At 32.9% G+C, this 25,299-nt stretch overlaps 1 protein-coding gene across 6 annotated transcripts in view; it reads left to right on the top strand.

Annotated features, from left to right (window-relative positions):
• The first annotated feature begins 2,850 nt into the window (after positions 1–2,850).
• Kcnq (KCNQ potassium channel) overlaps positions 2,851–25,299 on the top strand; it is a 43,065-nt gene continuing 20,616 nt past the window's right edge. For 4 of the 6 annotated variants that reach the window (XM_072891433.1, XM_072891430.1, XM_072891431.1 and 1 more), the window contains exons 1-5: positions 2,851–8,558; positions 12,241–12,808; positions 20,935–21,025; positions 23,437–23,563; positions 24,949–25,124. In XM_072891433.1, the coding sequence (XP_072747534.1) occupies positions 8,147–8,558; positions 12,241–12,808; positions 20,935–21,025; positions 23,437–23,563; positions 24,949–25,124 (1,374 nt within the window). In that variant the 5' untranslated portion in view covers positions 2,851–8,146. The remainder of the gene's footprint in view (positions 8,559–12,240; positions 12,809–20,934; positions 21,026–23,436; positions 23,564–24,948; positions 25,125–25,299) is intronic. The other 2 variants (XM_072891435.1, XM_072891432.1) reach the window with 1 other exon arrangement.

Below are 25,299 nucleotides of genomic sequence, written 5' to 3'. Positions count from 1 at the left end.
TTTTCATATATTTTTACGTTGAAAAAAATTGCATATATACAATATTATAAAATTAATATATATTATAATTAAATAATATATTTATATTTGTATGCAAAAGTGTACGTAGAACATTTTTTTGAAAAAAAAAAACGGACAACTTTTATGTTATTCAATATCTGGATATATCTTTCTAGGATTTACATTCTTTCTCTCCGATACAACATAATCTCCAGTCGAGCACTTGCGTCCGGCACGTTCGCGCGTCTATATTTCTATCCCTCGTGACTTGAATATCCGCATTGATATTGGTTTCAAGAGATTCTGTCAAGAACCACTTCATCTTTGATATAAATAATTGACGAATTGATCGTGTGTTGTTCATACAAAATGATTCCAAATTTTTTTCTATATATGTCTATATTCTTATTATATAAAATATTATATATCAAGGCATCATACACTTTATTGTAACACAATATACTTTGCAAGGTGTCGTTAAACTTTGGGTACACATGTTCTTTAAACGTAATACGTGCATAAATCTTATGACGTCAGTTAGCTCAATCATATTTTATTTTATTAATCGTTGTTTATAAATTACACCTGGTGTTTCGTGCGAGTATTCCATATATAATACCACACGTTATTCAAAGTTTTACAAGAAAAATCTTGGACTGCGGATAATTACTTTCGACTAAATCTGGCAACTGTCAGATCTTTTGAAAGTCGATATCCATCAAGAAACTATCTGGACTAGAAGACGCGCATAATCCTCTTTTCCTATTGATTGGCATACAGCTTGTTGCCATGGTTGCCAAAAGGTTACTACAATCCTTTCATCAGGAGCCATTTATTGGATGAACATTACCTTCCTTGAGCTCATAAGCTAGCGATATTAGAAGAACCTGAAAACAGCGCTCGTAATAGTGAGTCGCGATACGAAATGAATTGCTTGAATGGAGAGAGCGAATTTAAAATTCATCGACGCGAAGCTTCACAGCTAATGTATTTTAAACGTATTTGAACAAATTGCGCGTGAAAACATGCAGAACAATCCAACGATTGCGGCATTTGCCGTCAAATGCAATTTGTTTACACGCAACTTTGTTACATTCGTTGCGTCGACATTACATAATGCATTGTATTGGATTTCGTAGAACGCAAGTTTCATTCGGAGCCAAACGAAAGCGAGCAACGAAATTCATTCACTTTGGAAAGTTGCTCTTATTGTACGGCAGTACAGTACGGATACGCGTAAAAGTTTTTTTTTTTTTTTTATTTGCTAAATTGTTAGCTGCAGATCGTTAGGAATACAGAAATTAAGTAAAGGTTGAACAAAAAAATTTTGATGTTTAAATAATGTCGAGAAAGTTAATCTTTTATATCCAACAATGAGCAAAAATATTTATTCCAATTTATCAAAGAACCAGCTAATAATAACACTTACTCTAAATTGTCTGTAAATAAGTTAAAGCACAACTTAATCTTTTTCTTTTTATCTGAACGGCTGCAGATATTACAATGAGGATATTACAAATTCCATTCGGCAAATGTGTGTCTTCAAGTGTTTTTGGCAATATACGTTATGTATGAGTTTTTTTAAGAAACAAAAGATCTGACGAGAAGCTTTTCGGAGAAATGTTTTTTATGGAAACGGAAAAAAGAAAGATAACAAACAATTTAGGATAGAATCTAAAAAATTAAATCTTAAATAATAAAAATTTTAATAAACGTACTTGGATTAATATTGCTGAGATGTACTTTTTGCGTGTCATAAATTTTTATTCATTTACAATGTATGTCTTAATACTATATGTCAGAACATATCAGATTTAATCGCACGCGAGAAATAACATAACATAATATTCAAAAATATATATTTTCGAGAAATAAATATGATAGCATATTCATATAACGTGATGGAACTTATCATCCAGAGAAATAATCCGTCAAAAAATACATTTAATTTTTAATAGAAAAAACAATTCAAGACAGACATTTTCTATATAGATCTATATTTTATTCAATCTCCGCAAAGCGCTTCCTTACCCGAAGAGCTTTATAAATTTTCACCTTCTGCTCTATAATATAATAAATCGTATAACTTTCAAATTGATGCTTTTTCGTATCGTTACATTCCGTAGATAGAATTTCAAAAGCAAACAATATTTTCTATCGAATATTAATGCCAAGGAAGTGGCTAACACGTCGTTATTGTCGATCGGGCTACGCGCGGTTGAAATGTTTGTGCAGCTCGCTGCAAGTTTGCGCGCAAACATATCCCGCATCGGACGTGGGTACACACAGTAGCGACGTCATGCGTCGGACGAAGTGGGACGTCGAAATCAATCGAACAAGCGAATTATTGTCCAGACAATATTCGTGCATTTACAAGCATTACGCAAACGGCGTTATCGTGTAAAAATCAGAAGGAGCTGTTCTTATCTAATATAATAGGTATAAAGGAGGTCTATGCTTTATTTTGATATGTGTACGTATATATCTATGTATTATATAATTTTGAACGTAATAAAACAGTTATAAAATAGATCTGTTTGTTAAAACATGAAAATTATTTTTGGATTTTTATATATAAATATATACGATATATGTATACATATATAGAATAAAATAATTACACCTCATTCGTGCGAAAATAAATTTATTTATATAAATAAAATTTTAAAATATTATACTATTTTATATATTATAATTTATATAAAATATTATAATGTGAATAAAAAAAATTCTACTTTTTATACTTCTATGGATACAAATTGTGAAGTGCAAATGAATAAAATACTAAAATCGATGAGCAATTAAATTGCCTATTAAATTATTATTACTTATAATGCATTTTTAAATATATTATTTCATTGAATATAATATATAATTTAGAAATACCCTTAGCTATTTTTTTATTTTAAATTTTAAAAGACGATTTGAAAAAATTTGAAAAAGCTGATAGAGGCTGGAATATTTTTTCATTAAATGAGATATTAAGTAACGCTGTTGAATTAAATATTTTCGTAGATTGTAGTTTCTCGCAATAGTTAAATAAGTTAAATATAATCGTGTTAGTTTCTGGACTAAATTATTCACGTAAAACGAGGGTCCACGGGATTACCTTCAAAGTTGATTTCGAGTTTCAGGTATCTTTCTTATTACGATTGCAAAGATTTCTTCTTTTTTTTTTTTCTTTTTTTTTTTTGAAGAGACACCCACAGCGATCTATATTTGTTTTAGATGTGGAAAACATTTCTTTAGTTTGTATGAGAACTTGGTACATTTGAATTCAGTTTCAAATGACTGCTTGAGTTATCATGCATTTTTCAACTAGCTTCTTGTTAGTTTTTTCCCAACATTGCCCAAGATTAAAGTGTCTTTTTTCGTTTTATAAGTTTCTTTCAAAAAATCTATTTTCTTTTAAAAAAAATTTATCCGAGAGATTTCAAATAGATCGACGCAAATATCACTCACGTATCGGCGAACACTATTCACATTCTCTCTATGTTCAACAATTGAGTATTTACGAGGCAATGCGTTAAGCAAAAAGGAGTGAAGAAGGGAAAGTAAACGCAAATGCGGGTGGAAATTCAAATAAGGGTGGAATAAATGCGCCGCGTGCGGATACGAATAATGGAAATGACTAGCCAGATTGTGAATCGTTCGTACCGAATTAAATTTCGTATAGAATCGCGTTGTTTCAATAATTAAGCGTTTTGCATTGCTGTTTAAGCGTACTCGTTACTCATTATCTGCATATTACTTTATTAACTAGAAGTTAAATTTTTCTGTAAATTACAGCAGAACCTGTATTAATTTGTATAAAGTAAGATTATGTATTAATAAGATACAAATCACAAAATTGAGAGTCATAAATAAGTCATAAAAGTCATTAAGCTAATTTACTTATTGGAAACCTATTACAGTTTGTGTGTACATAAGAATTTTCAAACGATATTATCAAAATCATGGTATAATTTACTATAAAACAAATATAAATATTTTAATTAACTATTTATATTATAAATAACAAATTCTTAAACTTTTTATTTCATGTAAAACTAAAGATGTATATCAATTTTGTGATTCTTTTCTTTTACTCTACTTTGCTGACGCTAAATCTAACGATACGAGAATGCAAGATATGCGATATATACATGGTAAGGAAACAAGAAGAATTTGTTTTACATGTTTTCCTACGCAATATTTGTTTTATATCTTTTTAAAAGAATAAAAATGTTTTATAATATAATGTAATATTTTAATCTATTTTTGTCTCTTTCTCTCTCTCTCTCAAGTTTCTCTTTTTTAATATAAAATCGCATAACGCACAAACTGTAAAAGCTCTTTTTACGTCATTTCACATGTATTCTATTAATACACCTATACACGTAAAAGTAAATAATAAAAAACGTCATGTTGGACTCAGAGAATTTTTGTTAAAAAAACAGACTTAACAGAAAAAAACAACATAAACTCCTTCTTGTGACAACGTAACAGATTTAATTATTTTCTAAATAAACTTTATAAAAAAATTTTCCCTATTTCTCTGGCATTGTTGCGCGTCTGTGGAAGAGATTATTAATTTCTTCGAGCGAGATTATTGCGACGAACAGAGGGGGAAAATTACAGCTAAGTCAAAGTGGCTCGTTCCTTTCCTTTTCGATCTCGCGATTTTCGTGCCTGTACCTGCGAGCATATCAGAGAAAGAGAGAGAAAGAAATGGCACGTTTACGTGCAGAAATAGGAGAGAGAAAGAGAGGAACACATCTCTCGGGGGAATCCCGTAATCCGTGCGCCCTAAGCGCGTGCAAAAGCGCCAGGCCACCCCTGCTCGGGGTTGCGGTGGGTGGCGGAACTACGAGGTGGTGGCCAAAGGAGCCACAGTTGGTTGCGGGCTGTCGCCCTGAGAACAGCGCGCGTGCTTCTGCGTCTCCCACGGCACGCGACCTCGTGATCGCGTGATCGTAGAAATCAAATCTCGTCCATCGCATCAAATAAATCGCGCTGGTGGCCGAGTTGCGATCGAGTCGCAATCCATCGGTCAGCTCGCCAAGGTCGGCACGCGGACAATGTAACAATGACAGAATGCGCGACGTTGATGTGCCCGTCAGCACGTCCTTCTGATTTTTAATCAGATTCTAAATAGGTTCTAACTAATTGTAAGTGTGCGACGTAAGGAAAAGCAGTTTTCGTATTTGCGTTTTTATGCGCGCGCGGCTGTTCGGCGGCGAATCGCCGAGACGATATCGGCGAAATGGATCGTGGGAAGAACGCGGATTACGGCTACGTGATAATTGCTTGCTCCAGATGGGTGTAAATTGAATTGTACGATTTTGTGCCTCGCCACTGTGTTTAAATATTACTTTGATAATTCATTATCTCGACGAGAGAATTTCGGAACGAGCTCTCGTCTGCGAAGAGATCGGGAAAGGTCGTTTCGCCAATGACCTCGGTCATTCGAATCCGTAACAGAGTGAACAGTAGGGTCTGATAAATCATTCGTAAACTTTGATATGTTAAATAATAATTGATTTATAGAACTATGACATAAACGCGGAAAAAACATAAGTGATGGCGCTCTAGCCATCATGATGAAGGATAAGCGAGGTCAAAGGGGTCATTATATCGCGAACGAGGCGCGAGAAAAGGAAAACCGTTCTGCAAGCGATCCCTTTGAAACTGGGAAAGAACAAAATTACCCTTTTTCTAGCTCATTAGCAAGTTCAATAATGTACGTGACAGTTTGCAGACAATTTCGTTGAGCGGGTAAAAAAATACATCATTCCAGAGTTAATCACTCTTCGACGTGAGTAGCGGAAACGCACGTGCGTGAGAGAAATAATTTCGTTATTAATAGTAACACGAAAAATGTGCGGGTGTTAAGTTGATCGATTTGGCTCAGATTCTGACAGAGAGAAGTGAGTGGAAACTGAACGCGCGATTAACCCTCGTCTCGTCGCGAAAGGTCAGAGAACATTCCAACTTGCCCGTTGTTCAGCAAATATGATAATGCGTTCCGGCCTATGATTCGACAGATTCATTGTCACGTTTGAAACTTTATAATCGAGAGTACGGTGTATACACGTGTTTGCGCGATAGTGTCATGCGACAAGTCAGAGTTCGCGTTATCGAGTCTCGCTCAGCAATCTAGTTGTCACCTTCCGTTATAACTCGCTCTTATGTTGGAGAGGTGTTGAAGGTTGAGCGTTATAGAGGTAAACATTGTTAACACCGTGGTCGTGTAGGTCAAATCAAGTGTTTTGTCAAAGGCTTTGACGGTGTTCAAGAGGGATCAAGGTTCATCTAATGCGCGCGAAACTCTGTGCACACACACATCGGTGATTCTCTGTGATTTCAACGTTAACTTCGAGAGCAATAACGAAGCAATTATATATAAATGTGCATTAAGGAAAACGACATCGTTTCGTAGCAACCGCGACGAATTCGTTCTCTTAGAAAAAAATCGACGAAGAGAGTAAAAAATATTCTTGAAAATTAAATCTCCGTGTCGACGGTTTCTCTTTTCCGTTTGAGAAAAAAATCCTGAAGATTTTTCACGCGAATAGATAATCAGACTGAGAGAAAGAAAGAGAACAAATATACCGCACACTTACACTTTATACGCTTTTCGAATTGTCGATGAGAGAATAGTGCTTGCGCGAGCTTTTTTGCTTGAAAACGCAGATGACGCAGTCCGTGAGCGTCACGGCAGAAATGTCAGGCATCGTCGCAGATACGTGATTACCCTAGAAACAATTTAGGCGAGGGACAAAGCTCTTTTGCAACGGCGCGAAGTGGGATTAAGAGAGCGAGAGACCCGACGTTGTGTCTCGAGAAATGAGCGACAGGAAGATGAAAGGAAAACAATTTTCGTGCCACTGCGATGTAACGAGCCACGAAAGAGATCACCGTCGTGCCGTCGTGAAAATGGCGATAGCTCGAATACATTTTGCCATATCGCTCGACACGCGTTTATCTGTGTTCAAGCGGAGATAGAAGAGACACTTACCGAAAGACAAAGGAGGCTCGAGGGAGTCGTGCGCGGGCCGGAAATCCATTATCATATTAGTCTGAATAAATACTCGGAGGATTTCCTTCGTAGGTAAGATCGATCGCGAGGTCCCAGCAGTCTACTCGACATCCATTTTCCGGAGGACCGAAACTGCGGATATTTCCATTCTCTCACCCTCTCCTGTCAATCTCTCGCTTCTCTGTCTCTTGCTCGCTTTCTCCGACATTGTTTCCCTCTTTCCTTTTGTCTGTGTACCGAATATCTCTAGACCGCCTAAGACATTACGCTGCTTACCTATCGGTAGACATTATGCATAACCCGGCTGTCGAATGTCCGCATCTGACATTTTCGATTGTTTTATCTCGCTCGAAGGCAATAGTTTTAATAAACAGGACGGGTGATTCCATCGGTCCACGAAATTAAGCGGAATTATTAACGTAGCGATCAGTGAGATTTGCGAAGAGAGAAAATTAGGCCAGAGAGATGTGAATACATAATATACATAATATGTACATGTTTGTCAGTTGATGGATCACATGGGATAGGTAAAAGTAACGAGATAGAAGTAAACGCGACCCTGAGGACAATTCAATGTTCATTAATCGATCGAAAGCTTACCGAGAACTTTAACACAAGTATCGGAAACGACGATTAACGATGATGTCTAACGTGGAGGGATATATCACTCTACGTCTTAGACGCGATCGACAGTTTCGGCGACGACGGCCAGGTCGGATAATCTTATCGATGACATTCGTGCCGTAAAAGCACGTAATGTTTAACAAGAAGCGATAAAATCGAATTACGATTCTTTTTTTTTTCACGTTGGCAACAAATATCCTGACATAATCGCGGATTAAAACAGTGGTAGAATAATCCTGTCGTCATTGTCGTAATCAAGATGAATCTCGACGATCCACGAGGGAGCAACGTAACGGGCTATTAATCGTCGAATAGTAATAAGCACAGCTCGGTGAAGTTTACTCCCTCGAGTATTGCATCCCAGAACGAAGAACATTGTCGTTGTGTGAATGCGGATTTCGGTGACTTGGTGATCGGGACCATGGACAAGTCGCGTAATCGGGCGATTGTCCGGCAAACAAGGAGCCGTTCATCGACCGTAATCGGAAAGATAGAGTCGGAATGCTGCACGCTGTTATGCTAGGTAGCGGTCCAGGACGGGGGAGACGCGAGTGGTATCCAGGATTTTATCTTCAACGTCGTCGTATTGGCTGCAGGATGAATCGCGGCGAGCAGGAGACGCTCTTCCGGCAAAGTCGACAGATCACGCGGATTGTACCTTCCCGCGAAGATCTCGTCTTGAGCGTTCTCAAGTCGCCGATTAATCAACAACAGCAGCAGCAGCAACAACAGCAACAGCAGCATCAACAGCAGCATCAACCACAGCATCAACAACAGCAACAACAACAACAGCAGCAGCAGCAGCAACAACAACAACAACAACAACGACAGCAGTATCGGCATCCGTATCAATCACAAGGCCAGAGTCACTTTAACTGCCAAAGTCATCCAAATAATAAGTGCAATCATTCAGGTATACGAGATTAAAATCCTTAATTTGAATTTATTATCGCGAATCCCGAAAATTTCATGAACAAACACGATGACAGCGCGTGCACTTTCATTGTCAGTTAAGAAGAAATGTAGCGTGAAAAATTGTTGTACTAGGTCATGTTGCATTTGTCAGTTGCATGCATCACGGATTATTTGTACCGTGATCCATCGTTTTGTCGACGTAAATTAGCTATCGATAACGTTAACTGGTGATCTCTCTTTCTCTTTCTCTTTCTTTTTGTTTAGACTTTAGTTTCTCAGTTTTACAGTTCGAAAAAATAGAGAAACTTTGTTAACTACATTTGAAGTTAATCGATGTTGTTGAAACTGGCATCGCATCGCGAAATTATATAATAGAACATAAATGTCAGAACTCTCCGACATGTTTTCTCTTTTAACTTTTTAAAAGAAATGCTAAGAATTTAAATTTATCGCGTAATAATAATTTTGTTTAAAATGCATATCTGCTGTAAGTGTATAAATCATACTATGATATATATAATATAATATTATTTTATATGACTAAAAACATTTTTTCAGCATAATCTGGTAGACTATATGCCGTGTTTTTTGTAACTTAAAAACATATTTCAGAATATTTCTTGTCAAAGAGAATTCATAAGCATTCTTTGCAATGTCAATTTATGCATTTTTTTTTCAATGATAGCATGCAATGATATGACGTCTGTTGCATTTTTTACACTTTACACATTACCTTTCGTGCAATATGAAAAAAGAACGCCTAACACGACATCGCATATTTTTTTGCGCGCGACGGAATATTAGATATACATATATTTCTTCCAGTCGGAAGTGAGATGATTTGCATAGCTCGTGAATTTGCGCCATCAGCTTAACGAAGAGGCAGATTTGAAAAAAAACTTAACTTTTGATAGAAGGAGAGAGAGAGAGAGAGAGAGAGAGAGAGAGAGAGAGAGAGAGAGAGAGAGAGAGAAGGAGAGGGAGAGACAAGAATATTACTGCGCTCGATACTCGAGGCTCGATTGACGATGCGGTTGGATCCGTCATAAGTTTTATAATGTCTCGTCAACTGAAAGATACAGACAAAGAAAGAGAGAGGAAGAGAGGTGGTTGCTTTTATAAATAAACCTCCGCCGACAATTCATCCGCGTTAATGTATAAACGCGCAAATCGGATTTGTGGTTTCCATTGTTCCAGTATTCTCGATAATTCTGTATTTATGTATGTTCGGTGTGTCGTCTAGGATAAATATTATAATCCTACATCCGCAACATTATGCGTATAATTGTGTTAATTTATTACAATGCGCAAAAAATTTTAGCGATTTTCACAAAGTGACTTAAAAATAGCAAAAGATATTTTAAGTTAAATCTCACGCGAAGAAACTCGCGACTGATTTTTTTTTCTCTTCACGTAAGCTAAAATTAACATTTTACTCGAGACTAAAAATATAAAATTAATGAATTCTTTTTTAATCGAGGCAGGTTAATATTCGTGACATTAAATTTGATCATGACCTTTACATAGAGACCTACTTATAATCGTAGACAAAAGACATGAGAAAAGCATGTACATACATACAACACTAAAGTTTTTGTTAATTTTTTGTAGCTAATAACATTAATTTTGGTTTTATTCTTCAACATTAAATACAGTTCTATTTTTGGTATGAGACACATTAAGCACATACACAAATTCGCGTTCTTGTTCAAGACAATCTACTCGGCTTTCTGACAATCTTCTTTGATTTTTCTCTCTTACTCTTTGAGATTAAAAGAACTTCCACGTTAAATCATTCGCTTTGAAAAACTGAAGGAAAAACTTGTAGCTGCGGTAATGGCATCTGTCATTATGGTGCCTCATTTCTTCAGAGCGCACTCTTTCTCGATTACTGCATGTTAAAGCTTGCAAATAATTGCAGATTGAACGAGGTTATTATTACCTGCAGTATAAAAAATTTGTTTAATAAAAAAAAGAAAATATTTTTTTATATATATATGTTCAAATGTGTACATACACATATACATAATGTTTAATTTTTTTTTATATAAGTAATTTCGCGCAGAGGAGATCAGTTATTTGAAAAAAATAGAAAACAGTAAAAATAATATATTTTGCATATAAATAATTTTAAAATATTTATCTGAAATAATCTATAACACACTTTTTATTTATGTAGTGACAAATGTTTAAATTAATTTAAACATTACGATTTGCTGTAATTTTTAGACATATTAGAAAGAATAAAATCTTATAAATCTTTACTTTTTGAATCACATGCGAATCAAATTTTAATTCCTACATTATTTTTGTAACTCTCATAGCTTACAAGTCAAAATTTATACATAACAGAAAGAAAATAGCGTTCTTGTGTGAAATGTTACATTAGAATAATGACAATATTAAATAGGTAAAATAAATTTTATATAATTGTTATTATTAAGTAATTTTATTTATTTACTAATTATTTAACGCGTATTTATTTTTGACTACAATTACAATATTTGCAATTTTATGCGTTGCATTTTGTGCATTATATACAAAACTGGATATATTTTTTAAAAGTAAGTATCTGGTAATGTATTAGAAATTATTTAAAGTTGTTTATTGAATAAATTTATTAGATATTGGCAATTTATTTCGCATTTTGTTTCTTTAGTAATCTTTTGGTATCACGTGAATAATTTGAGAAGCGATAATATATATTTTCTCGACAAAAAACATTATTGAAACATTATCGATAATGCTCTGTAAGTACCAAATTGATCGATAAACAACATAACGAAAGGCAAGTTGATTTTCTAACATTATCTCTAGAGTCGGCAAATATCCCACTAATTGTAAACTTGTTTACGAGTATGTGCAAACTTTTTTCGTATACGTCACGTATGTGCTTACCTCAACTTCTCTCTATTATTCTATTATTATTATAACATGTTACATAATTTAATCCTACATTTAATTTACTTTTAATGGAACAAAGTAAATTTTGTTTAAGCATGTCGCGCGAGAAATTGCACGTAATATTATTTGAAAAGAAAACTGAATCAAAATTAATCCAATACATAATCGAATACATAATTAAAGAATTTTTAAATCCCCCTTAATTTTTTTATCGCTAATTTGTATTATATTTTATTCTCTAAATTTTTTTATTCATAAAAGTACATTTAACAACTCTTATTATCGATTCTATTTCATAAATAGGTTTCTCGATCGCACGAGAGTATTCATGCGCATTATGCGGTGAGATATTATTCCGCGGTACTCCAGTGGTTAGAATTGCAAATGCCTCACTCTGACCACGTCAAATATTTGAATAATCTTCTCTCGACAACTGATCTATCTATTTACCGTCAATGATTCACTCGAAATTCACATCAATTGAATTCTCTCATTCATAATTATCTCAAAAATATAAAATTATATTTTCGCGATTGCGATACGTGATACGTGATACGGTTAGCATTATCAAAAAGTAATTAAAAGAGGATACGAGAATTTTAATGGAACAATGTTTATTACAATACCTAAACGATTTGCTCTATTAGACAGAGACGTTTCTTGTCACGTTATTCTATCGTGAGCCTCGAGGATCAAGCGTTTCGAGCAGCGTGATCAAAGTACAACGATTCTGACGCGATCTCTCTGGCCCCAATGTAAATCCTGGAAATGCCCAGGTGACGCGTACAACAACGAGAGTCTTCCACGAAGCAAGGACCAATGCTCTAGGCACGTGGAAAAGCGGTACAGCACCGCGGCCGCCTACGCTGCCCTTCAAGGCAGCGAGGACGAGCTCGTGGCCGAGCAGGGCCTCGAGACGGAGGACACCGCGTTGAAGACACCCGGCAGTGAGACCGAAGACACCGAGGACAACGGCGCGAACGCGGAGGACGCGCCGTCGCCGGCGCGCCGTTTCACCTTCCTACGTCGCTTCCGTTCGCCACGTTTTGGCGAAGCGCACCACAAGCGGGTGCCGACGCCCATGAAGCGCAAGTATCGGCGGAAAAAGAGCAAGGAGGACATCATCGAGAATGATGTGGCCGGCACTGGCGAAGAGGAGGAACCGCCGAGTCCCGATCAGACCGGCATGCCCGATCCCTATTATCCCATCTACCTGCCGATCGATCAGGCCTTCAAGGCCAAGTACGTGTTCCATCATAAGCGGGGCAAGACTTTCCAGGAGCGGCTCTACGTGTTTCTCGAGCATCCTGGCGGCTGGCTATGCTTCGTCTACCATTTCACTGTGTGAGTATTCGTTCGCGTGCTATGTCAAGAACGAGCTCTGCCATTCCTTTGTGAATACTTTCGTTGGTATTCGTTTACAAACGATCGGGAAATGCATTTGAATGCACTAAAACGTGCACCAATTGCGTATATTCTGAAACTTTCAGGAGGAGTAGTAGTGCATGTGCGCGTTTGTTCACCGCGTCAACAGCTATACGTCAAGAGACGTGAATGTGAACTAACGCGTCACAGAGGTTCCACTTGTTTCCGTTTCCGATGTGCAGACATCGATTTCGGCATCGTGGCCTTTGACACCTGGCCGTGCCCCAAATCCTCGACATCGTCGAGGATTCCTCCCGTCTCTGCAATCGAACGCTCGCTCGAATCACTCCGCCTTTACCCGCGCGCGCATCAAATCCTCCATTTGATCGAAGAACAGATAAACTCACGTAGGATTTTATTGCTTATCAACGATTTGATTTGATAAACGATAAACCAATCGAGTATCTGAAATTATCTTTAGAAGCATCAATAAAAGACTCTCTTACGAGATAGCGTAAGAGATTGATGCGATGCTTTTTATAATTTTACTAGAAAAATTGGCAAGTGCATGTTTGTATAATTTAATATTTAATATATGAAATTTTCAGGATATATTTCTATTTGATATACATTCTATATATAAAAAATAAATTTACTAATGTTTTTTACTCTAATATCTATAAAATAAAAAATATACATATGTGTCCATAAGAGATAGAGGGAAATCTAAATAATATCTGAACATATTATTACATATAAATTTGAACATTTTTTATTTCTTATGAAAAAATTTTTTTATTTTTGGCATACTTATTTAATAAAGAACATCAAGAAATATAAAAATCGTAAAAATTTAAATAAACAGAATATGAAATATTTTATATATAAAATGAAGAATCTCTCATATAAAATATTTCATAAAATATGAAAAATTTTATATAAAATTGTGTAACATTTATTCGAACAATATTTCAAAATAATATTTGCTAAATGTTATGATTAGATAAAATGTCACGTATACTACATATTTGAAAAGTATTCAATACTTGTTATGAGAAAAGTTATTATATTATTTAATAACTTAATTTTTTTAACTATAAGCCTACACACATTTATTCATTATACCTACAGAATTATTAGTTTATTTAGCATTCTTAAATTTGAGTGTTCTCTATATTTTACTATTATACAATATAAAACAATTTCTAATTGATTCTGATTATTTTGCAAAAGTGCTAAATTATCTTTTCTAGTTAGATCGATGAAATTTTGATATAATATTTAGACTGTACTGATTGATAAATTACTTTGCTTTCATAAAATTCTCTCAGTCGTATCTTTTACTATGATTTAGATAAAATAGGTTTATCAAGATTATATATGCATACGTGCTTTTATAAATTTAACTTATACTACACTTGCGTATTAGAAAAGAACTGACATATTAATTTGTTCGGCGTTGAAACGCAAAAACAAACAGTGGAAAGGATAATCTCGATAATAGTGGAAAGAAAAATCTCGATAATATTAGAAAAGCTAATAAAAAAGAAAGCCTTTCTATTTTAATATTTCACATCCTAACCATTTTTATGGTTATCTTTAAAATATTATTAAACAGTATTTTACACAAGCACGCTCATCGTGTTTGTGACCTGTATACGTTGATCGGTGAAGTATATCCGAAGTATGCCCTGGCGAGCATCATCCATCGAAAAACTTTACAGATTCGTGAATTATTCAACACGGGCTGTTTTTCATTTCTTCCAAACTGTCGCCAAGCACCGTAGCCTTTTAAATAATTCATTATTAAGACAAAAAAAACGTAGCAAAGTATCTGCGAAACAGATCGATTCTCGTAAATATAAGTAAAGTTCTTTTATTTTTCTTACCTCGTCGATACTTTACGCTCGTTTTTTGTTCGGTTCGATTCTAACGCGCGCTCATTAAGTAAAAAGTTGAAACTATTAAGTTTTTCTTATTTCGTTTCTTATACAAGAATATCCTACTTCTTGTATGCGTTATTTTTTGGCAAAATTCTGTAACGATAGATTCTTTCACGAATTTAAAAGAAAAGGCTTTTTTATCAAAGCAAAAATATTGAGGCACCAATAATAATTAAATAACACGTGAAAAGTGAAACACCTTATATGCTTGTAATTAAGCTACAAAATTTTTTATCAAACTTATATAATTACATTTCTTATGCGTCTGAAATTAAATCCGAAATATCTCCACGTTGCAGAAAAATCGCAGAAGTAATAAATAAGAAGATACATCTACTAGAGTAGGCTGATATTGCAAACTTGCACATGGTTTTCTTGAAATTAATCAGATAGACGTAGGAAATTAATCTATGAAATTAATCAAGTTTATCTGAAAATATAATGTAGAGGGAAAACCGTAATAATCAAATAATCCATAATATTACTTCGTTTCTGTGTTTTAGTTGAAAGTTTAAAATAAAAATATCCACAGACGTTTATTGAATTTTTACTTTAAAAGAGAACTGAGAGGAAATCTTAAAGAGAATAAAGGATATGCTTTTGTGTGTGTGTGTGTGTGTGTGATCCTTTTCTTCCTCCCTCGATAAAAATCTTAAAATATAAGAAATTAATTGTAATAACGGATATACCGTTAAAAATAACTTTTCTTGCATAATATGAATCTCATGGACTTCATCAAATGTCATAAGTGAAACTAAAGTCATTTATTGTTTAAATTTATCGTTCAAAATAACAGGAATAATATTGATATTACTGTTATTTATCGAATGCCTTTGGTATATTTAATTTAAAATGTTTGAGATCTTCTAGAATAGTTAAAAATATCTGAAAATTGTTTGTCACAGAAGACGCGCACGATCATATTTTTCTTATCTTACATTTTATCGTACTACGCTGAGTACCTGATAATAAGCCGCGCTATCGAACTTTAGACGACGCGAAAGTCGAAATGTTACAGTCGGAAATTGCCACGGAAGTGTCTTTCATTTTGCACGCCCGATGGTACTGTCGTCATGTCGCGCACGCCATTCATTTCCGGAAACATATATCTATTTTTCCTGCATACTGAAAATATAAGTTGTATCCACATAATCCGTTTCTACAATTATTTTTTTAAACAATATATTTATACTTTTTTTTTTTTTTTTTTTTTTTTTTTTTTTTTGTGCTAGTTTCGCATATTAAGGACAACACTGTCTTATATAAAAGAACATAATTGATCAATTATTACACAATAATTATTAATTTATATACAAAGATTTAATCTCTTCTATATCGCGCTCGAGTGATTTAAATCTTTTATGCTTTTTAATATTTTTTTCCTACAATACAAGTATATATATATATAATATATTATAAATATTTGTATATTATAAATATTTGTATATAAATTTTATTGACAATTGAAAACAGAATTACAGCTCTGTAGAGCATACAGTATTTTTTTAATGCATTTGCACATTTTCTTACAAAATATTAAATTTATAACTTTTGTTATAATTGAAAGAAAATTTGTCAGTATAAAAATACATTCTCAAATTTGTTATTCTTCAATCACACATGGTCGTCGTGCAATCTTGACTTTAATACTGCGCCGTTTATACAATCGTTAGACAACCGACTAATGAAGTCGCGCTGCACGAAACGCTGCTGTAAATATTTAATTCCGTGATCGTATTGATCGGCGGTATACCCGTTATCATCTATTATTGTACTATTACTATCCCGCCAAAGTACCTAAGAAGGGAATGGAGTAGGAATAAGAGTTCGGATTTCAAGGAAAATGACATTGCTTCCGTTTATATTAATCGTATACTGAACTGAAACTGAATATATAGCGACTGTAATTCTTAATTGTTGACAAATTTTTTTCTTATTTCAATTTTTTCTTTATTTGCTTCAATCACACACTAAGAATAAGATAAAAATTCTAAAAATTAATTAATTAATTAATTCAAATCAAAAATTAAATTCTATCATTAAAATTAGATAATATTTGAAAGAAGTTAGATTATATTTGATATTTAAAATTTACATTATTACAGTGTTAGACTAACAAGTCTTTTTTTTTTTTTTTTTTAATTCGATTCATACATACCTATCACTCAATTTGTCCATCGACTTTAGAAATGCTGATTAAACTATAGCGTATCGTCCATGTTCTATTGCATTAGATAAAAGAAATTTATCCTTAGTAGAAGTATTTTAATTCGACCGGCCTACTTTCAAGCGGGCGCAAATAGCAGCGTGTTATTAGGCCCAATGCATATGCAAGCTATTTGCGTGTGGCCTATTATTTTTAGATGAAAATCGCGCGCGCTGATGTATTGATATCGTGGCACATAATGACAGCCGTGGAGATTACATATCACGCCGTAGAAAATCGTTACTAAATTTTTTAGGAATTTAAACGCGATTGGGGAAATGTAAATCCGAAGAAAATTGATTGGTCTAAAAATTACGATCCAATGTCGCACGTACGTAAAGTAATAAAAAAATACTCAGGTACGCAGTACTCTGAATTTATTACTCGAAAATAATATAGAATATATAGTGCCCTTTCACAAAAGTACATAAATTTCCATGCACGGTCGATAATATAACTTTTTAATCAATTAAATTTATTTAAATTTATTTATTTGATTTTATTTTAGTAGAATGTACACATTGACCTTTTAATTTTTCCAATTTCTTTGAAATAACAGGAATTATATTCACATCGATCGCATGCATAATATACGTTACATTAATTACTCCCTTTATCAATTAATTCGTTTGATTAAGGGTACAACAACCCCGCATGTACTCAAATCCAATTTCCGAGAAAATGATTATAAAACGCAGACACATGTTTATGCGTTATGTGTATATCATACGGATCGGAGAAGTTTATGTTATTCCAAGCTTTTGAATCCATTTGTAATTAAACTGTGATGAGTATGAATAAACGACGCGATATGAGATATGACGTTATTGCCGTAGGAACCGCACACGCACGTTCTATCTCTCCCTGGATCGCATGTAGGTTAATTGATATGCAGGAGGTGCACAATATATGTAGGTGCACACGTTCAATCATTTTATACATCTTTAGCCGTAAGCAACATATCGTGTTGCTTCTCAATGCGCAAACGCTAATATAGATAATTCAATTTCAACGTATCAATTTAGTGGCGTTTTGTATGTCCCATAATAAATTCCCGTAATAAGCTTTTTTTTTCTAGATAAAGAGATAAACATATATTTTATATTATGAAAATATAATTTTTTTCTTTATAACATATATAAAGCGTGTTGAAAATCCACCGAATTTCCTTTCAACACACGCTCAACCGCGAAAATTTGACAGACGGCGAGTTTTAGGACGAACCGGCTCGGATTATTATTTTTACATTTTATCATACCCTGACATTTTCACAGTCAAATAAAAAGCGTGTTATTCACGAATAGCAAGATATCTGTCCGACACCCGGCAGAAGATGGATGAGCTCCGAACGATGCTCGAAGAAAAAAAGGAGGAGTATGTTAGACAATTATCATAGTAGGTCGATGAAGGTGACTCGTGCAGCCGCGGAGCGTTGTACATACATAACATCGGAATTATAGACCCTCGGCACGCTATCTTAAAGAGCACTCGCGCCGGCAATCGTCTGCTCGCCTTCGTTAATGCCGCGCGCTCGTCCCGTTGCTTAACGAGGCAACACGCTCAATAATAAATTACTTGTACAAACAACGAGAGCGCACTGCGATCGATCGTTGGATCATAGCAATTACCGGTTCCGTTCAGACCACAAATACACAATTGTCTCGCAACATTTTTTCTTTTTTTTTTTTTTTTTTTTTTTTTTTTCATCAGTTCGTACACGAGGCACTGTCTTGGTTAGGCAACGATTAAGATTCGAGATAAAAGACGAGAGTTTGTAAAAATTATTCAAATCCTAGAGAAATGAATTTTTGTATACGCGAAAGCATGCAAGAGTGCACGTATGTAAATTTCTATATATCGATATTCCTCTTACGAACATTCCTAAGCTATATTTCCGACTATCATTCTACATTATTCATGACCATAAATTTGGTTGCACACCGAGATTATATATATATATATATATATATATATATAAAGTAAAATTTTTTTATATAATTAAATTTAATAATAGCTCTTTTCATAAAATATAATTACATTTAATAATAACTCTTTTAAGTTTGTAATATACTGTTACAATAGAGACAGTTCTTTAATTTTTAATTTTTTTTATTATAAAAAAATTATATTTTCTATAAACATATAGCGTTTATATTTATTCGCAATAATTAAATATTTTTGGTTGTAATAGTTTAAAACAAATATATTTTAATAATTCCAGCATAAAACATATGTAATAATACAATTTTTAATAAATAATTTGCAGAGTGAAAATGTTGTCAAAATTTAACTTTTCGGTCGAGATTATTATGCATCTCTTCTATATAGTTGATGTAACATATTTTAAATTAAATACTTTATTTTATATTAATTGATCTGTTCTAATAAAATGTTATAAATAAATACACAAATAAAATAAGTGAATGAAAACATTATTTTATGTAAAAAGATCGTTTTTGTTAAAGGTATAATCAATTCAACGTCATTTCTTTAAACAGTTAACATTTAATATTAATATTTAATATTAACATTAATATCTAATTAATTGATACTGAAACAAAATTAACATTAAATATAATTAACTTATACTGAACTCATTAACATATACTGAATTCACATTAAAAAACTGGAAATATAATGTTAAAAAAAATATTGGAAAATCGAACATAATAGATAAAGTTAAATGTAAAATTTCTAATAAATTTTACTTTAATTGTATTTTTTTAATATTTCGTACTCTCAACTTTAATACATGGATAGATTTCTTATTAAATATAACATAATTATCACAAATGTGTTCTCTGAATATTTTTATACTAAATCGTTGCAGGACATAAATAATCTTGATCAATAAGTACCGCAAGCGCTTAGACATATATTTTGATAATATACTTGTGCAAGTTTGTTAAGTATAAAGTTACGCTGGCAATCAGTAACGCAGCTGTCTAGTATCACGCTTTCATAGTTTGTCGAGTAATTTATCAGTTTGACTAACTCAAATGACATATATATAGTAACACAACAAATAACTCATCCTTTGAAGAGAAAAACAGGTAAGCTTAAGAGTTTTTTTTTTATTATTTCCGAGACTTTTGTTATTCAAGACAAAGTTCTAACAATAAGTGACGCACCAGCTGGCACGTAATGCGATGCATAGTTATAATGTAATTTATGTCACATTTCATTTATCAAACATTTTTTGCGCGTAATACTTTATATCGGTATCGTATAAGCATTCATGTATTATATCTATCAAGTTTGATACGATCTAGACTATCGTTAACGAAGACTTATTAATCCAAATTTTACATCACATAATATGATGCATTTAAAAACTCTCATACTTTCTTGTTCATTTTATTTATATTTTAACATTTTGTTCAGATTATCTTCAATTTGTTATATATTAACCGCAATCACTTTTCTCATTATCTATTCGCGCCAGAAAGCAGATTCCATCATCTCTTATAAGAATCTGGCTGAAGGGAAGTATAATAGTTCCGAGACATTCTATACTAACTTTGTTCTTTGGTGATTATCATAAGCGCATCACGAAACGTCCGAAAGTTCGGTATATTCTTTTTAGCGGTGTTAGAATGGTTAAGTTTGAAGCTCTTTAAAAGGAGAGAATATGACCGAGCGTTTGATGAAGAAGAATTTAAAGTCGCTCTAAATATAATAAATCTAACTTTAATGTATGACGTTTTACGCTCTCAATTAATCAAGCTGTTTATCTAAACAAAATTTTATAATAAAAAGTTTTGTTCAGTTTGCCACATAATGCGGAGTGCGATAAAGAATCTAAAGTCAATACTGTAGATATTAATCTGACTTAACTTGCGACATCCTATACTTTTAATGCCAACCAAGTTACTTGTGTGGACGCAAGTTTACGTAGTATAATTAAACTACGATCAATTTATCTTGTATACATTGCAAAATGTCTTTCTTTGCAGGTTCATGGTGGTATTGGTGTGCCTCATATTTAGCGTTTTGTCAACGATAGACCAATACAGTAATTTTGCAAACGAAACGCTGTTTTGGATGGTAAGTAATTCATTATTAAATCTAACGGAACATAAAGCGTACCATTAAGACTTAGGTATTAAAAGCTACCTTAATCATGTAATATCTATTGTATTATTAAAATTTATACTGTGGAATTACATAATGAAGAATATTCTATTATGTTTTATTATATACGCATTAATATGTAAACTAAAAGAGAAAAATAATCGATATCCGAAACAGAATATTCAAGCCCTAATGACTCTTTTATCTATTAGTTTTTTGATCAATTTGAAATCAATCTTTTTTAGTGTCGAAAAGAGAGATCATTATTCTATTGCAAGATTTTTCAATATTATATATATATATTTGTATCTTTTTTATGATATATATATATATCTTTGTAATTAATTTTTAAATTGAAAATCTGTTTCAAGGTTCATTGGAAATCAAATTAATAAAATATTAAATTAATAAGAAAAATATTAAAAAACTTTACTATTTATATATTGTATTTATAAATATATTTATAATATAAATCACGATTTATATAATTATAAATTGTGTGAAAATAGCTAAATTTCGAAATTTAGTTTTTAGATAATCTTTCAACTACAATCATTTTCAATTAGAAACTATAATTTTTGTTTAGACGAGATAAATTTAATTAATTGGTCAAAGAATCCGCAGATATATAAAAGCTAGATACATATAGTTTTTATATCTTATCTTTTTATCAATAATTCAAAATCCGAACTCATTGTTTTATCGAACGGAGAGTTAAATGTCACATGAAAAGATTAACAAGAATTTGCAAATATTAAAATAATGTGCGAACATTAAATAATAATTAGAGTTTCATACATGAGAGTTTCGCAATGTATTCCGTAAAGAGGTATAAGGTAAACCTCATTTAATTAATCCTTGAAAAGGAAAGTTCACATTTATTGGTTTACCTGAGAATAGACTTTATAACAGAGTTCTTGACGAAACTTTTTTTTTTCTTTCTTCTGTCGTCGAGGCTGCACAAATAAAATTAATTTTTCCTCTTATCTTACGTTAGACAAGGAAAAAGTTTAACTTTTTTTCGAGAAAGTTTCATACACACAATTTATATTATAAAGTTAAACATAAATTGTATAAAATCATCGATACGAAAAATTGACATTGTTCATTTTATATAAATTAATATGGTTATAAAAAATTACGCGATATTTTTAATTTTTTTTTTTTTGTAATGCAAGCATGTATAAAACACGAAGTTCTCGTCTAACAATAAGTTCTGAGTCATAAAAGTGCACATGTAGTGAGCCAATTCTCAAGGATCTCTTCCGCTTCGTTGCGATTCTAACGTCGATGTCCTCGTCTTTCTAGGGCATCCTGTTGATACAACGGCGCTAGTACAATCGATACAATAGCCACTTGAATTCATACTCTACCGCGTTCATTGCATATTCATTTTAACGATACGATTAACTAACGTCTATACTAATCTGTACTAAATCGCAATTTTTTTCCTATTAGCATTGGTTAATTAAGCCAAATTGTTAAGCGCATTAGCGAAATGTTCAAATATTTTTGGTTGATAGTTAATAATGTTTCTTTAATTACTCGTTGTGCAATACATGGGCGTATATCAGTTAATTGGATCGCGTGTATTTAACCGTGCATGTACGGAATCAATATAATTATATTTTATATAATTTTATTTCTATTAATAACAACAATGATAAAACGGGATATTTATAATATTAATATCTATGAAATATATTTCACATTTTCAAAAGAGGAAAGAAAAAAGAACAATTATATACATAAATAGAAAGAAATAAACTTTTTAAACTCCTCTTTTCTTGCTCTTGTTGCCTCTTCAAAGTAAAAAGATAGACATCTTATTGTTAGTTTACTTAAACTTAAAAAATGTACACAATGTGTTTTTTGTAGCCTACAGAACGCTAACTTTTTTATATTTATTTAATATAATATACATCTTTTAGATTTAAATCTAAAAAAAGAAAAAAGTAGGAAGCATGAAATGAGTTAACTTTTATTACGTGATCTAAATATTATATGTAGATTATAATTTTAAAACAGTTGGAAACATCTGACTATGAAATCATATATACATATGTCACGGAAGAAACATAAATAGCATTGGGATGGCTAACAATAGGTGTAACTAAAAATAGACAGGTATAGTTTGCTCTTTTATAATATGTAGAATTCAAGTTATCTTTTTTTCTTCTGCGATATACCTTTTATTAGATAGATAATATTTTTGTGTCTTGGTAACAGTGCGTGTCACAACAGGCGATTGATTTAATCAGGCCACGCAAATATATTCAGCCGGAATGAAAATATGTAACAAAGGTTGTGCGCGAGTATGAGATGATTACGACGTATTCCGAATGAGAGGCATGACATTTGAATTGCACTTCATTACTGTCCAGGAAATATGTCTCGTGGTATTCTTCGGGGTCGAGTACATGGTTCGATTATGGAGCGCGGGCTGCAGATCGAAGTACATGGGCTGCTGCGGACGGCTACGATTCATACGGAAACCGATTTGTATCATAGGTGAGTTTGCGTGTTTGGGCGTGTTCTCGTCTCTTAATAATAGCAAGCCGAGTTGCGGCCCGAAACGACGCGGTATGGCTGAAATTAATCCGATATTCGCATTGTCCGATCGACGTGGTGCAAAATTGAATCGTGAGAATATCGCCCCTTTGTAATCGTATCGCTCGTAGAGCCGTTTGCGCGACCAACTTTGCGAGATTAAGCCCTGGCCCTAATATCGAATCCATTTCGCTGAAATCAAGATTGCGGGCGCTTTGTGTATCGCGTTTCTGCCATCGTTCTGTTGGACGTGTTTCACAAATGAAACACGCAAACGGCAAAATTCCTCACTTAATTGCAGACCTAGCGAAAAATTGATTCGCCCTCCGTTTTCTGAATTCTACTTCGCAGTTACATTGGTGATGAACATATTACCGATGTCCTAAACGAAAAAAGAAAAAGAATGGATACATTCAAATAATACTCGAAATTAAAAGAGGAAATTTTTTTACATATAAAATATATCTATTAACTTAGATAATTCATTATATTTCAATTTACTTGATTTAAATTATGCGCATACATTACGTTACATAACGATACACATTATTGTAATATATTTGCTATGACAAGACCGAGAAATAATGTGCTCGAGCAAAATTCTTCGAATAGCAATCGTTCATATTCGTGTATATACTCGCAATTGATGTAAATCAGTGATTCAAATCAACGATAAAATATTTTTTAACTGATTTTCGTACATTACATTTACTGCACCGTGTGATAAAAGTTGTTATATAAAAATTTTTATCCGATTATATAGTTGTTATATATAAATTTTTTAATCTTATAATATATAATAGATTAATTGCGTTTCTCCATTAACGTACAACATATATTTCTCGTGTCAAATAATTATCAGTATACACTGTATCTTATTTCACTTCACTTGTAGACACTAAAATGTATGAATGGTAATTGTAACGTAGAAAATAGATGATTATTATCAATAAAGTAGCGAAAAGGCGACCGGAATTGCACGCGTTTTGCCACGATTCCATAGCGTGCGGATATGTGGCAAGGGAATTATTGTTTTCAATCGGCAATGTGTATCACAGCAAATGAATTTTGCAAATAAATGGTAACGTCGGATTAAACATTAATAATAATCAGATTACACGCTGTGCGTTCATCGATTATGTATATTTAACCAATCCTCTATACATGGTCGAAAATATTTATTGTATTTTAATGGATACAGCGTGCAGAAACACTATGTCTGTAATTACATATATATATATATATATATATATATATATATATATATATATATGTTACATACGCGAATATTATCCGATTATTTCTTTATACTTTTTATTACGCACATTTCTCTCGTTTTGTTTTAGATTTAATCGTTGTGGTAGCGTCCATGGTAGTTCTGTCGGTGGGAAGCAACGGTCAGGTGTTCGCCACTTCCGCTATCAGGGGAATTCGATTTTTGCAAATTCTTCGAATGCTTCATGTCGACCGTCAGGGTGGCACGTGGCGGCTCCTAGGCTCCGTGGTTTTCATACATCGTCAGGTACATCGTCGGAAAAAGTTTTTAATTTTAATACATCGACGTGCGAGAATAAAATCTTAACAATTTAATTATTTTTAGAAAATTAAGCACGTATATGTGAATGCAAAATATTTTTTTTATTTTTATATTTTTAAAATACAAAAATTGTTAAAATATAAAATTTATATTTTAATAC

The sequence above is a fragment of the Anoplolepis gracilipes genome, chromosome 4 (genome assembly GCF_047496725.1).
Source record: "Anoplolepis gracilipes chromosome 4, ASM4749672v1, whole genome shotgun sequence".
Classification (NCBI taxonomy): domain Eukaryota; kingdom Metazoa; phylum Arthropoda; class Insecta; order Hymenoptera; family Formicidae; genus Anoplolepis; species Anoplolepis gracilipes.
Note: the sequence above shows the minus strand (reverse complement) of the source record. Positions and strands in the feature narration are given on the sequence as shown.